The 14,020-nt window shown below is 33.4% G+C and overlaps 1 protein-coding gene across 3 annotated transcripts in view; it reads left to right on the forward strand.

Moving 5' to 3' along the window:
* Positions 1–14,020, forward strand: part of LOC145255686 (uncharacterized) — a 268,787-nt gene that overhangs the window by 193,503 nt on the left and 61,264 nt on the right. For all 3 annotated transcript variants that reach the window (XM_080114252.1, XM_080114254.1, XM_080114253.1), the window contains exons 17-18: positions 4,083–4,168; positions 6,083–6,253. In XM_080114252.1, coding sequence (XP_079970378.1) covers positions 4,083–4,168; positions 6,083–6,253 — 257 coding nt within the window. The remainder of the gene's footprint in view (positions 1–4,082; positions 4,169–6,082; positions 6,254–14,020) is intronic.

Below are 14,020 nucleotides of genomic sequence, written 5' to 3' on the forward strand. Positions count from 1 at the left end.
AAGGTCATTGCGGTAAGCAAGACAAAAAGGCAAGAGTTACCTCCTTTAATTTTACAATTTTTTTTCTGTATTTATTTATTTATTTATTTATTGGTGGTATGTTGCGACTTAACACATAATAGTCCCTTTCTGTCTAGGTTTTAAAATGCAATTGATCATATAACTCTTTGTAAACCTCATTTTAAATATAAGAAAAAGTCATACCATATCATTCACAAAGACTCATCACTCCACCCACTAACACGTATAAAAACGATATTTACACTGCATTATATAAAATATGTTTTTAGAAGCATACATTCCACGTCACTTATCATCTAAGTATTATATAAGAAAGCATACCGGCCGACAATAATTGGAATTACTTTAATAATGTTTATATTGTTAAAACTTAACGTCTACTCGACCAAAATTTATGATCAAAACAGATTAATAAAATTATCCATAAAGTTTTAAAAACGCCACTAAATGGGCAAAATAACAGAAACGAATTTCGGTCAACACCAGGTGGCCTTAATCTTCGCATACACACGTTGCATCCCTAAACAAGCATAAAAAACAAGTTGTTCGGTTTTCGGCTAACAAGATTTATTTTTTAATGTAGAGAGCGTTTTTTTTTTATTATTTATTTACTAAACTTGCAAAACTTTTATTTACAAAAGAACCCATAAAATTAAGCGACACTATTCTTACTTTGTCCTCTGTCTGTTTATTTTCAACAAGAGATTTAATCTAAAAAGAATATTCAAATATCAAATGTATGCATTATACTAAACTGACACGCATCATATTGTAACAGAGCGCGGACGCACATATAGCAGCAGCAGCTGTATGCAAATTTTCAAGGTGACGTCACAACGAGGAAGAAAAAAAAAGAAAAAGATTATAAAAGAGAAAGAGAGACGTGTTACCTGCGTGGGACGAGGGTGTCAGTAAAAGACACGTTCTAAAGATGATCGGACAAAGAGAGAACTTTTGAACAAGAGACAATGCCTTATTCTGGAAGTACCTGTAAATAAATGTCCATTGCTTAAACTGAAAAAAAAGAGTGAATCGAATTCTTTTCTTGTCATTGTTTAATTGCGACTGTCTGTATACAACGTGTGGGTTCTGGGTGTTGGCATGCAACAAATATGTTACAATGCAATTGTCTTAAAAAATACACACCAATATGATACTGGGATTCTTTAAAAATTCCCAGTGAACAGAGTATTAAATTCGATGTTAGATAAAGATTCAGTTCTTCAACTTCAAGTTATACATAAACTTACACACCTTTACATTGCTAAAAAGAAACTTACCCTGACTACACATTGCCCTCAACTATTTCTTTTTCAGTGTCTTTTATTTTTTTATACTTATGCAGAGAAGGTACCGTGCTATTTTTAATAGTTTTTTTTCACGTTAAATTCAAGTATTACGGCATATTTTCTTTATTAAATTGTTCGGTAAAAGTGCAGAATAGTTACAAAACACCCTCCCTTTCCCATGTTATTATTTCAACATGAGCCGATAATTTTGAAATTTTAGACAAATTAACTTTATATGTCTGGGACTGTTCTTATATAGGTTTTGTATCAGGATGCTTCTCGATAAGTATCGAAAATCGATGATTGAAAAAACCTGACTAAAGAAGGAACAGTTCGATTTTGACCAAAGCTACTACCCTTGTACAGCCTAACATCGCAAGTGCATTTGCAAAGCTTATCACCGCACACGCAGGAAAGTCTGGCGTATAAAATCAACAGCAGATTGTTTGATAAGAAATTAATGTTTCTGATTATGCCCAATTGAACCATGATATTTGACTTTTGCACTTTAAACTTTAATTCAAGTCATTATATATGAAAATAATTTTATAAAAATCGCAGTAGTACGATGTAGACTACAATGTATTGCGGAATAAGTCAATGTGGTGAAGCATATGAAGCTTCCTCGAGATGCACCACAGTGGGTCCCAGTCTAGAGCAGATAATCAATCGATTTCATTGGAAATTGGACGATTTCACCGATTCCGATGATAATAAAAAATTTTGAAAGTTTGGAAAATGCGTTGTTCCACATTCAATACCGGACAACGTCAGGTCTTCCTGCTAGTCATAGCTAAAACATGTTCGCAAACATAGCATCTTAAATAACACATGGAAAACGTTCGGTATAAGATTGGTCTTTTTCACTGCACTCAATCATTTCTGTTTTATTCCCTTCTTTAATCTACCGCCTAAACTTTTACCATCCAGCATTATACAAAGTACACCATCATACACCATAATAATCCCCCTACCAGATAGAGTACTCTCTCCTATTCTTCAAATATCTATTCACAGCTAAAACACTGTCACAAACAAATCATCTTAAACGATAAACTTCCACTACCCACTACCCTGAACCATTTCCGGTTTTCTTCTTTAATCCACTGTTTAAACTTTCCTAGTTGTTTTTAAGGAATTCCGCTCGTCCATCACGCATTTCACAAACTGCTCTACCGCACACCATGACAGTGATCTTGACAGTCAGTGCACTCTCCCTTTTCTCCAAATATATACTAGTAACACAATATCAAAACCCAATCATTTTAAATCACACATGTCCCGTCTACTGCTAAGCCTATCCCCCTCCCACTCTAATGCTGCTGCTTATTTTAACGATTTTCTTGTTGTGCTTTCCTTTTCACACCATTACTTCCAACTTAATAAATATTGACTTTGACTCCGTTCAATTAGTGATATTCTTAACAAAGTTTCATAAAGAAACGAAATATCCAAATATTATCAACATAAATCTGTTACGTTTCTGAATTTTTGAGATGATGATTGGTTATTCGTATTATTTGGATTAATCGGACTACTGTTCTCATCTTGAGTGTGATTTTCACAGCGTTTCGGTCGATGTAACCTCCGACTTTCTTCAGGTGTATCTTGAACTCAGGAACGTTTCTGTCAAACTTACGATTTATTTTTCCTTTGATTTTAATGCCTGAGCTATAAAGACATCCGTATTATTTGGATTAATCGAACTACTATTCTCATCTTGAGTGTGATCTTCACGTTTCGGTTGATGTAACCTCCGACCTTTTTCAGGTAGTACGTTTAGAAACTGAAACGCCAGGTGTAGCTTACTATATCTGGAAAGAAAAGGAAAACCATCTACCATTATGGGACAATGTAAAAATTATAGTCAAAGAAGAATGGTGGACAAGTAAGACAACTGAAAGAAGCAGCACATATGCTGGGGAATAAGCAATTACTAAGTAGACCTAGTATAGAATGTAACACGATATTGGAACCATTAATTATAAACAATAGATAATATATGCAAGTAATAAGTAAAAACTATTAATATACATAGATATACGTTAATATATAGTAATAATTAGTAATTAATAGTGGGATTTACAACTACAAATAAAATAGGTTTAAGGCTCCGAAAATTCGTACTGAAATTGGCGCAGGGATTAGAGTACTTGGAAAAATCAATTGTAAAAAGTGATATTCTCATGAAGGTTGAAGGTTCAATCCTAAGTGTGGGCGACCGAAAAATACAATTGCAAATTACTTAAGACCTCTATCCAGTCTTGGCTGACAGAACAAGATCACGCTACCGCCGTGAAGTAAATAAAGGGTTTTGCTCGAAATTCCGTCCGAATTACTGAGTTCGACAAGATACAACTGAAGTAGGTCGGAGGTTACATGGACCGAAATGTTGTGAAAATCACACTCAAGATGAGAACAGTGGTTCGATGAATCCAAATAATACGAATAAATCTATCGATTTGTTTTGATTTTTTGCCCATTATCTTTATTCCTCTTTATATTGTCGCCCGTTCGTATGTTTATCTTTTAAATATATCTTTTACTTATCTCTGTCTTACCGGCTAATTAGATATTCAACTTCTGTATCTTCCCTCCTATGTTAAGGCAACATTGAGCTTAGAGTCACATTCTGCTGTTCATCAAATCCACTATTCACCATTAAACGAATCCTGTTAACTTAATCTTAGCACAAGAACATTAGTTCATATTTACCTAGCGGTAACTTTAATTCTTCTTCTGAATACTTTTCTTGCTGGTTTTGTTTAACAGAAACCGGAAGTGCCACGTATCAGTCGGATTGGTGACGGGGGATCCCCACCCATGCCGACATTCAAGGATTTTCTTGACAACAAACCGTGAGTTCAATCTCTCTTTTTTTATTCGTTTATTCACCTCAAAACAAGACACATTGCCACTGAGATGCGAGAAGTTACTGTGGGTTATGGGATTTGTATAGGCATCTTAAGTGAGAAGTATTGCAGTAGGGTGTTTGTTCACGTAACATTTTAATTTATACGCATTGATACAGCTAAAGAAATAAGTAGAAAGCAGTTAATGTCAAAGGCTAGTTGTTCGTGCAGAGATGCTACAGGAGTAGAATGTTTTCAAACATCTGGCGACCACTTTTCTAATAGGATTACCTTAGTGCTGTGGAATGAGGAAACACTGGTCTATAAAATATAATCGTATATTCTTATTGTTCAGTTTCAATGCACAGAGATGAGAGAGAAGTCGTGGGAGCGCAGCTATGTACATAGGTTAATATCTTGAACGCACTTATCAACGGACTCTCTTTGTCTTAATATCAGTGAGTTGATTCAAAATTTCTGACACCTATATATCGAGAACTGTGAGTACTTGGTAATGCATACATCGACAATGTAGGTATGAACCTACAAACTATGATTCACCTTCATTTTGTTGTCTATTTAGGAACGGGTGTATTTCTCTATCTCTACAAAATATGATTTAAATCCATTTTCTTGTCTATTTAGCGACGGGTGTATTTCTCTATTTCTACAAAATATTAATTACATCCATTTTGTTGTCTATTTAGCGACGGGTGTATTTCTCTATTTCTACAAAATATTAATTACATCCATTTTGTTGTCTATTTAGCGACGGGTGTATTTCTCTATTTCTACCAAATATTAATTACATCCATTTTGTTGTCTATTTAGCGACGGGTGTATTTCTCTATTTCTACCAAATATTAATTACATCCATTTTGCTGTCTATTTAGCGACGGGTGTATTTCTCTATTTCTACAAAATATTAATTTCATCCATTTTGTTGTCTATTTAGCGACGGGTGTATTTCTCTATTTCTACAAAATATTAATTACATCCATTTTGTTGTCTATTTAGCGACGGGTATATTTCTCTATTTCTACCAAATATTAATTACATCCATTTTGTTGTCTATTTAGCGACGGGTGTATTTCTCTATTTCTACCAAATATTAATTACATCCATTTTGCTGTCTATTTAGCGACGGGTGTATTTCTCTATTTCTACAAAATATTAATTACATCCATTTTGTTGTCTATTTAGCGACGGGTGTATTTCTCTATTTCTACCAAATATTAATTACATCCATTTTGTTGTCTATTTAGCGCCTGTTGTATTTCTCTATGTCTACAAATATGATTTACATCTATTTTCTTGTCTATTTAGCGGCGGGTGTATTTATATATCCCTACAAAATATGATTTAAATCCATTTTCTTGTCTATTTAGCGACAGGTATATGTCTATATTTCTACAAACCATAACCTACACCCATTTTTATCTATTTAGCGACGAGTGTATTTCTTTATATCTGCAAAATATGATTTACATTTATTTACTTGTCTATTGAACGGACGGGTGTATTTCTCTATGTCTACAAATACGATTTACATCAATTTTGTTGTGTATTTTGCGACATGTGTATTGCTCTATGTCTACAAAATATGATTTACATCCAGTTTGTTGTTTATTTAGCGACGGGTGTATTTCTATTTGCAGATGACATTTGCACCAAATAACGAGATATTTATTTTTAGATCAGCTGTGTTTCCTTTCTATTACCTACTTTTTCTTTCTTCTGGCCAGTCGTTTGTCTTCATCAGTTAAGTTTCATGTATTATTACTGGGTGCTATCTCCGGTAGACTTACATCAATTATTAAACACTGAAGTAAACCAATTACTTTTTATTTTCCAAATAATCACTTAATGTAAGTTTGGGGTTTTGATATTATATATATATATTTTTTTTTTTCCTTTCAGGGTAATTTCATCCTTTAAGAAATGTATATACGGAGTTCAAAATGGACCCCAGGTCGGCCACATGGTTAACCTTTACAGTGAAATTGAAAATTTAAAAGCGCTGATAGAATCCGACAGTTCGAAAGCGGCGTCTGCGAGCAAAGAGGTTGAACTCGCAAACCGCATACAAAAGTAAGTAATTGTGATTTGATTGACGAATGGAGTCGGCTAAAAAGCCTGCCAACAATATTACCTATTTTATGAAAATCGCTCCAGACAAGACATGAAACCATTTGATATTAAGTGCTAACAAGAACGAAAGATGACTATTGAATAGACTGTGAATTCCTATCGAGATTCGTCTTGAAAATACCAAGGTTATAAGTAGGTGGAAGTCAGTTATTAGGAAGAAAGTTTCACAAGATTGTGGTTCTTGGAAGAGAATCTACTGGAAACCGTATTACAATTGACTACCGAGTCGAACAGACTCGAGCAAAGAAAGCAGGGAATAGATCAGGCAATTCTGAAGAACCCATGTCGTAATAGTATTTGTAGAAAAGACTGGGACTAACAGTATCACGCCTGTGAAAGAGTGGTTGCAAAGAAGAAGAAAAGGCGGGACCAATGAAATACAGATACGCTTCTGCACTTCATCATGGACGCGAAAATAGGGGAGATTAACCAGGCAAAATATGACAACAGTACTTCATATATATCAGACAGATACTTTCACTTATATATATATATATATATATATATATATATATATATATAGCAGATTTGTAGAAATAGAGTATACTTTAAGGTGTGATAAAATGTTTAAAGCGATTGAGGAAACCGATTTTACGGGAAGGAGAAAGAGCAATGGATTTAATATATGAATCCCAAGAAAGACAAAGAAGTTTTAGAGTCGATTTCTCATTGTGAGCAGAGATATCCATAAGAATCCCTATAAGAAAAGGGACACGTTTACGATCTAGACAGCGTTTCTAATTGTAAGTCAGAAATGTGTAAGCCACAAAAGCAAATTGTCTTCAAGATCTTGGTCGTGAATCCAACTTTCTATTATGGTAATGTCACCCTCAAAAACAAAAAAGTTTATCAAAAACAATGAAACTAGTAACATCCCATCCGTGGGAGAGCGAGGTTAGAAAGAGGAAAAGGTGCGGCCAATCAAGTTCCATGTACGTTTCTGCACCTTAGCAATGTAAATGCGACAGATTGACGAATATTTGCCAACAATAATACATAACGCTAGCACACCGTTTAAACTTTGTAAGTAAAGAAAAAGTATTATCTTCAACAATGAGGATCGTAAATTCAATTTTCCATTGAATAAAACAATTTTACAAGAAAAGCATTTGAAATTCTTGCGTACTTCATTTGTAGCAAATCAACTTTTACAGTTTTATTTAGGAATTGGAAAATATTAATTTCCATATAGTATTTTGAATAACTTACCTCTCTAAAAATAACCTACAAGAGTCCTATTCAAAATAGTCTCAAACCGTAATCTTCTATAATATAAATCTCACTTGTCTATTTAAATGTATGTATGTATGTATGTATGTATGTATGTATGTATGTATGTATGTATGCCTGAAACTTTCGACAGAGGAGACGGATTTTCACAAGATTGGTACTATTTTAGGTTCGGCCCTTTGGACAACAAATATCGAAAAATTGGTCAAAAACATTAATTTCTTCACCCTCAACTATAGGAAGGGGTCACTTTTTTTGCAGATATTTTCGATTTTCTAGCCTTAATTTAAACCTACGTCACTTTTTGACGATGGCCGTAACAGCAAAGACGTCGCGTTTTTTTTGGGGGGGGCACGTTCTTTTTCTCCTTCGCGGTACGGATTCGAACCTGCCTGCCTACTACTACTTTTTTTTTTTTTTACCCAACACACACTTCACCACACTCGGGCAACACCGGGCACCTAGACTAGTATTTTATAAATTCAAATCATGCAACTATTCTGTTTTTCATATGAAAACAAGTGAAGCATCAACTTATTTCAAATTCAATTCCATTTTATGTATTGGATTTTTATTTTTCAATTGTTTTATCTGTTCGTTTTTGCAACGAATTGGACTTCTTACTAGTTACCAGACATTTACGTTGTTATTTCAGATTTAGATTTTTAACGATTTTAACCTCCGCTTAAGTGCAAGTGTTCGTATCCTTGTTGCACTTGGTTCACCGAATATTTTCGCAACAGCTTATTTCTTTTAATTCTCATTTAATGTTCGAAAGGATGACAATATCCAATCACTGCCAATGTTAAAAAAATACCGTAAAAATCCGAAATATTGAAAACTTTGATATATATATATATATATATATATATATATATATATATATATATATATATATATATATATATACATACCAGAAAGCCGCCCAGCGTTGCCCGGTTGTAATATAAGCCTAAATATAGTATTTTAATATATACGAATTATGTATGCATTATTGTAGAGACAATTCTCTGTCGAGTATTATATTGAACCTATTAAATACTATGAGTTTAAAACTATATGTATACTAGCATGGGTGCCCGGCGTTGCCCGGGTGTTTGGAGGTGTATGCTGAGCAAAAAAAAAACGGTCAATTTTTTTAACTTTGACCTCTATTATGATGCCTTAACATTTATTGTTTTGGGCTCAAATAAAGTTATTAAGTTAGGTCCATGTCCAAGGAACCTATATCGAAAATTTCAAGTGTTTTAATCCAAAACTGTCGGAGGAGTTTGGTAGAGTTCTTAAAGGTCATATCGTTGAACTTTGACCCCTTAACAGCCAAATTTCTGTCCGAGAACCGATCACATAGATTTTCCCAAATCTCAGTACCCTGTATAACAAATTTCGAGTCTGTAGACTAAGAATTGACAGAGTTATTGCATAGAGAAATGTACTCAAGAAGACACACAGACACACAGACACGTTCACTTTTATATATATACTTGCATATCAGCCCGGCGTTGCCCGGGTGTTTGGAGGTGTATACTGAGCAAAAAACAAAAACAAAAAAAAAAACGGTCAATTTTTTTTAAATTTGACCTCTATTATGACCCCTTAAAATTTATAGTTTTGGGCTCTAATCAAGTTATTAAGTTATATAATGTACACGCCACCTATATCTAAAATTTCAAGTGTTTAAACCCAAAATTGTCGGAGGAGTTTTGTAGAGTTCTTACAGGTCAAATCGTCGAACTTTGACCCCTTAACAGCCAAATTTCTGGCCGAAACTCGATCATAAAGATTTATCCAAATCTCAGTACGCTGGATATCAAATTTCGAGTCTGTAGACTAAACATTGACAGAGTTATTGCGTAGGGAATGTACACAGTCAGACAAGCACACAGACACGTTCACTTTTATATATATACTAGCATTTCAGTCCGGCGTTGCCCGGGTGTTTGGATGTATATGTTGAGCAAAAACAAAATGGGAGTAGGAAGGCAGGCTCGAACACGTACCGCAAAGGAGGAAAAGAACGGGGTAAAACCTAACGTTTATGCTGTTATGACCACCGCCAAACTGGAAACGACATTTTTTAAAATTAAGGCTAGACAATCTAAAGGAGAGGATAACTTTAAAAAATATCGGCGAAAAAAGTGACCCCCGTAGAAAAGTGCCTAGTTGAAGGGGAAGATATTAATGTTTTTAGCCAATTTTACGATATTTGTCGTATGAAAGGTCGAACTTTAAAACGATACTGATCTTGCTAAAATCCGTCGCCTGTACTGAAAGTTTAAGGCAGACATGCAAACAGATACATACATACATACATTTATATATTGGTAACTAAAATTTTTCGACCCAAACTGATAAAAAAAGCTTGCCTTATCTCTGAATATCCTTTATGTAAAATTTCAAATATTTAGACCAGAAATTGTCTGAGTAATTTGGAAGAGACCCCAGGAGTCAATTTTTTTAAGTTTGACCTCTATTATGACCCCTTAAAATTTATTGTTTTGAGCTCAAATCAAGTTATTACGTTAGATCCATGTTCAAGGAACCTATATCTAAAGTTTCAGTGTGTAGACCCAAAATTGTCGGAGGAGTTTGGTAGAGTTCTCAAAGGTCAAATCGTTGAACTTTGACACCTTAATCGCCAAATTTCTTGCCGAAATCAGATCACATAGATTTTCCCAAATCTCAGTAACCTGTATATCAAATTTCGAGTCTGTAGACTAAAAACTGACAGCGTTATTGCGTAGGGAAATATACACAGAAACACACAGACACACACACACACACACACACACACACACACATATATATATATATATATATATATATATATATATATATGTATTAACCTGATCCCTTATTTAAAAAATGGAATGGCTCGATCGTCAGAAAACAAGATTCAAGCAAGCACAGCCGAACGGTCCCCATATTTTTACGATTATATATATATATATATATATATATATATATATATATATATATATATATATATATATATATAGTATTGTTTCAACTCGACGTTGCCCGGGTATTTGGAGGTGTATGTTGAGCAAAAAAAAAAAAGCGGTCAATTTTTTTTAACTTTGACTCCTATTATGACCCCTTAAAATTTATTGCTTTGGACTCAAATCAAGTTATTAAGTTAGATCCATGTCCAAGGAACTTATATCTAAAATTTCAAGTGTCTAGTCTTAAAATTGTCGGAAAAGTTTGGTAGAGTTTCCAAAGGTCAAATCGTTGAACTTTGACCCCTTAACAGCCAAATTTCTGGCCGAAAACCGATCACATAGATTTCCCAAATCTCAGTACCCTTTATATCAAATTTCGAGTCTGTAGACTGAAAATTGACAGAGTTATTGCGTAGGGAAATGTACACGCACATACAGACAGACGGACGGACAGACACTTTCACTTTTATATATATATATATATATATAAATATATATATATATATATATATTATACTCCTGTAAATTGTGTGGGGTTTTTTTGTTTTTTGTTTTTTTTGCTTATTCATATTTATATTAAAAAGCATTTTTTTCTATTTCTTTAAAAAGAAAATACAACTTTGTTATATATGGGTCGTCGAATTGCATTCATCTGCAAAAGATCTAGCTAATCTGTATATACTTTTAAGCATTCATTTTTATTAATTAGTTTAGGTTTTTAGGTTTTCTGATAGGATGATCATCTTTAGTTAACTATTACGTTTAATTATATTCATCCAGATATTCTACATGATACGTAATATTTGCGTAAAAAAGATTATAGTAAACACAAACCTCTTTCTCCCTCCATATTTATGTACGCGTATATATATTTATTTTTTTAAAATTCCTACCAAACTCCTTTGCCAGTTTTTGGTCTACAGACATGTAAGGTAATATATAGGTTATTTGAAACCATGTCAAAATTTATATTTGGGTTTTAGCCGGGGCAAATCGGAGCAAGAGTGTAAAAGTTATAAAAATGGAATTTGCCAAGTGCAGGTTGAACTACGGCATTACGAATATAGCTCAGATGTAAAAGGAAAAGGTTGTAAGGTTTTGTTTTGGATTCTCAGTGGGGGCGCACGAGTCATTTTTTTTTATTTATTTTTTTTTTTTTACTTTTTAAACAATTAGTATATATTGGGTCCAATATAATATAATAATAAATACGAAATCTGTATTAATCAAAATATCATATTTAAATGTATTTTACGACCGGGCAATGCCGGGCTTCCCGCGAGTATATATATATATATATATATATATATATATATATATATATATATATATATATAAGTGTTTGTGAGTCTGTCTGCGCGTGTACATTTTCCTACCACTGTACTCTGTCAATTTTCAGTCTACAGAGGCGAGATTTGATATGAGGGCAATTGAAATTTGGGAAAATCATTTTACTCGGTTTTAGGCCAGAAATTTGGCTGTCAAGGGGTCAAAGTTCAACGATTTGACCTTTGGAAATTCTACCAAATTTTTCCGACAATTTTAAGACTAAACACTTGAAATTTTAGATGTAGGTTACTTGGACTTGCATAAAAATTTTAATTTGATTTGAGCCCAAAAGAATAAATGTTAAGGGGTCAAAATTGGAGCCAAAGTAAAAAAGAAATTGACCTATGTGGTCTCTACCAAATAACTCAGCCAATATTTGGTCTAAACATTTGAAATTTTATATCACGTGTATTCAGACATAGGGCAAGCTTGTTAATCAGTTTTGGGCGAAGATTTGGCTGCAAAGGGGTCAAAGTTCAAATGATTCGACCTTTGTGGTATCTAGCAAACTATTCAGCCAATTTGGGGTCTAAACATTTGAAATTTTGTATAAAGGGTATTCAGACATGCAGCAAGCTTTTTAATCTGTTTGGGGCGAAATTTTGGCTGCCAAGAGGTCAAAGTTGAAAGAGTTGACCATTGCAGACTCTACCCAACTTCTCCGCTAATTTTAAGTCTAAACACTTGAAATTTTAGATGTAGATACTTGTGTTGTGTTGCAGGGAGTTTCATTAAGAGGTTATGACGGGGGATTCATATTGAGGCGAATACATATAACGGATACCGATGATGCTGAGAGGGAGAGACAGAGAGAAAGGAGACATTTATACATATTACAGTTCTGTGGATTGTTTTATAGCATATGTTAGCGAGGAGAGAGGGTGATAGGGTGATAGATGCACAGTTCTTATATTTCTTGTAACACATATAGAGAGGAGGAGAGATGCATTTTCTTGGGGGGGGGTTACGCAATGTTCATAATAAGATGTTAAACACATTACCTTTTAATTTGTGGAATGACGTCACGAAGACAACAGTTACAAATATCGATGGTTATTCTTCATTTCATTGGACCGGGCAAATGATGATGACGTAAGGAATTCACATTTGTTCTACATAGTTTAATCTTTCTACCCTTCGCTCCCAAAGGGGCAGCTGACCACTGACTGACTCTCCCCTGATCTGACTAACTCTAGCTCCTATATTGAGAATCTCCCTTTTGCTATGACGTCAGAAGTGTGTTTCCCAATATGACCAATTCACGTGGATCAGAACACGTTTTTCCGCACACACTTTTGACAACAAATAATTCTCAACTAACCTATTTTTAACCTAATCTATTTTTTTACAATATATATTTAATTTGTATTGTTAATTCTTTTTAGCTGACATTTTTTATATTCAGTTCCGTAATGAATAAACAATCAATTCGTTTTTACAATATAAATACAATATCTAACTATTTATAATAGAATTTAGCAATAGGCTTTTTTAACATTCCGATTTCTAACATTCTATTTCTGAACCTTGCTTACAAGGTTCGAGTCTCGGTTTATCCTAATCTCATTTTCACTTATCTAATGTTCTTCTTATTTACATGGACAATTTTTGGTCTAAACATTTGAAATTTTACTTAAAGGATATTCACACAAAGTGCAAGTTAGGAATAGTACATAGGGTCCGAACAAAGCTGGGCTGGACTGCTAATAGTCATCCTCAGCTATGCTTCTCAATATATATATATATATATATATATATATATATAGAGAGAGAGAGAGAGAGAGAGAGAGAGATTTACAGATACTGTCAAGAATTGTATAAGTCAACTGAATTAAAGGAATAAATTATAAGATGGTCAACATCATGAATTTTGGAATATAACTTTTTGTCATTTATTCTCTATATTGCTCTGTAATTACATTGAGCTTCTTAAATAAGGGCTGATATATATTATAAGAAAATAGACATATATATATTATACAGAAATATACATAAATATATATATATATTATACAGAAATATATATAAATATATATATAGTATACAGAAATATATATAAATATATATATATATTATACAGAAATATATATATAAATATATCTATCTATCTATATATATATATGTGTATGCATATATACTTGTGCGTGCGTGCATGCGTGCGTGTGCGTGTGTGTGTGTGTGTGTGTGTGTGTGTTTGTGTGTG

The sequence above is a fragment of the Euprymna scolopes genome, chromosome 31 (genome assembly GCF_053919585.1).
Source record: "Euprymna scolopes isolate OS-2025 chromosome 31, ASM5391958v1, whole genome shotgun sequence".
NCBI classification, from domain to species: Eukaryota; Metazoa; Mollusca; class Cephalopoda; order Sepiida; family Sepiolidae; genus Euprymna; species Euprymna scolopes.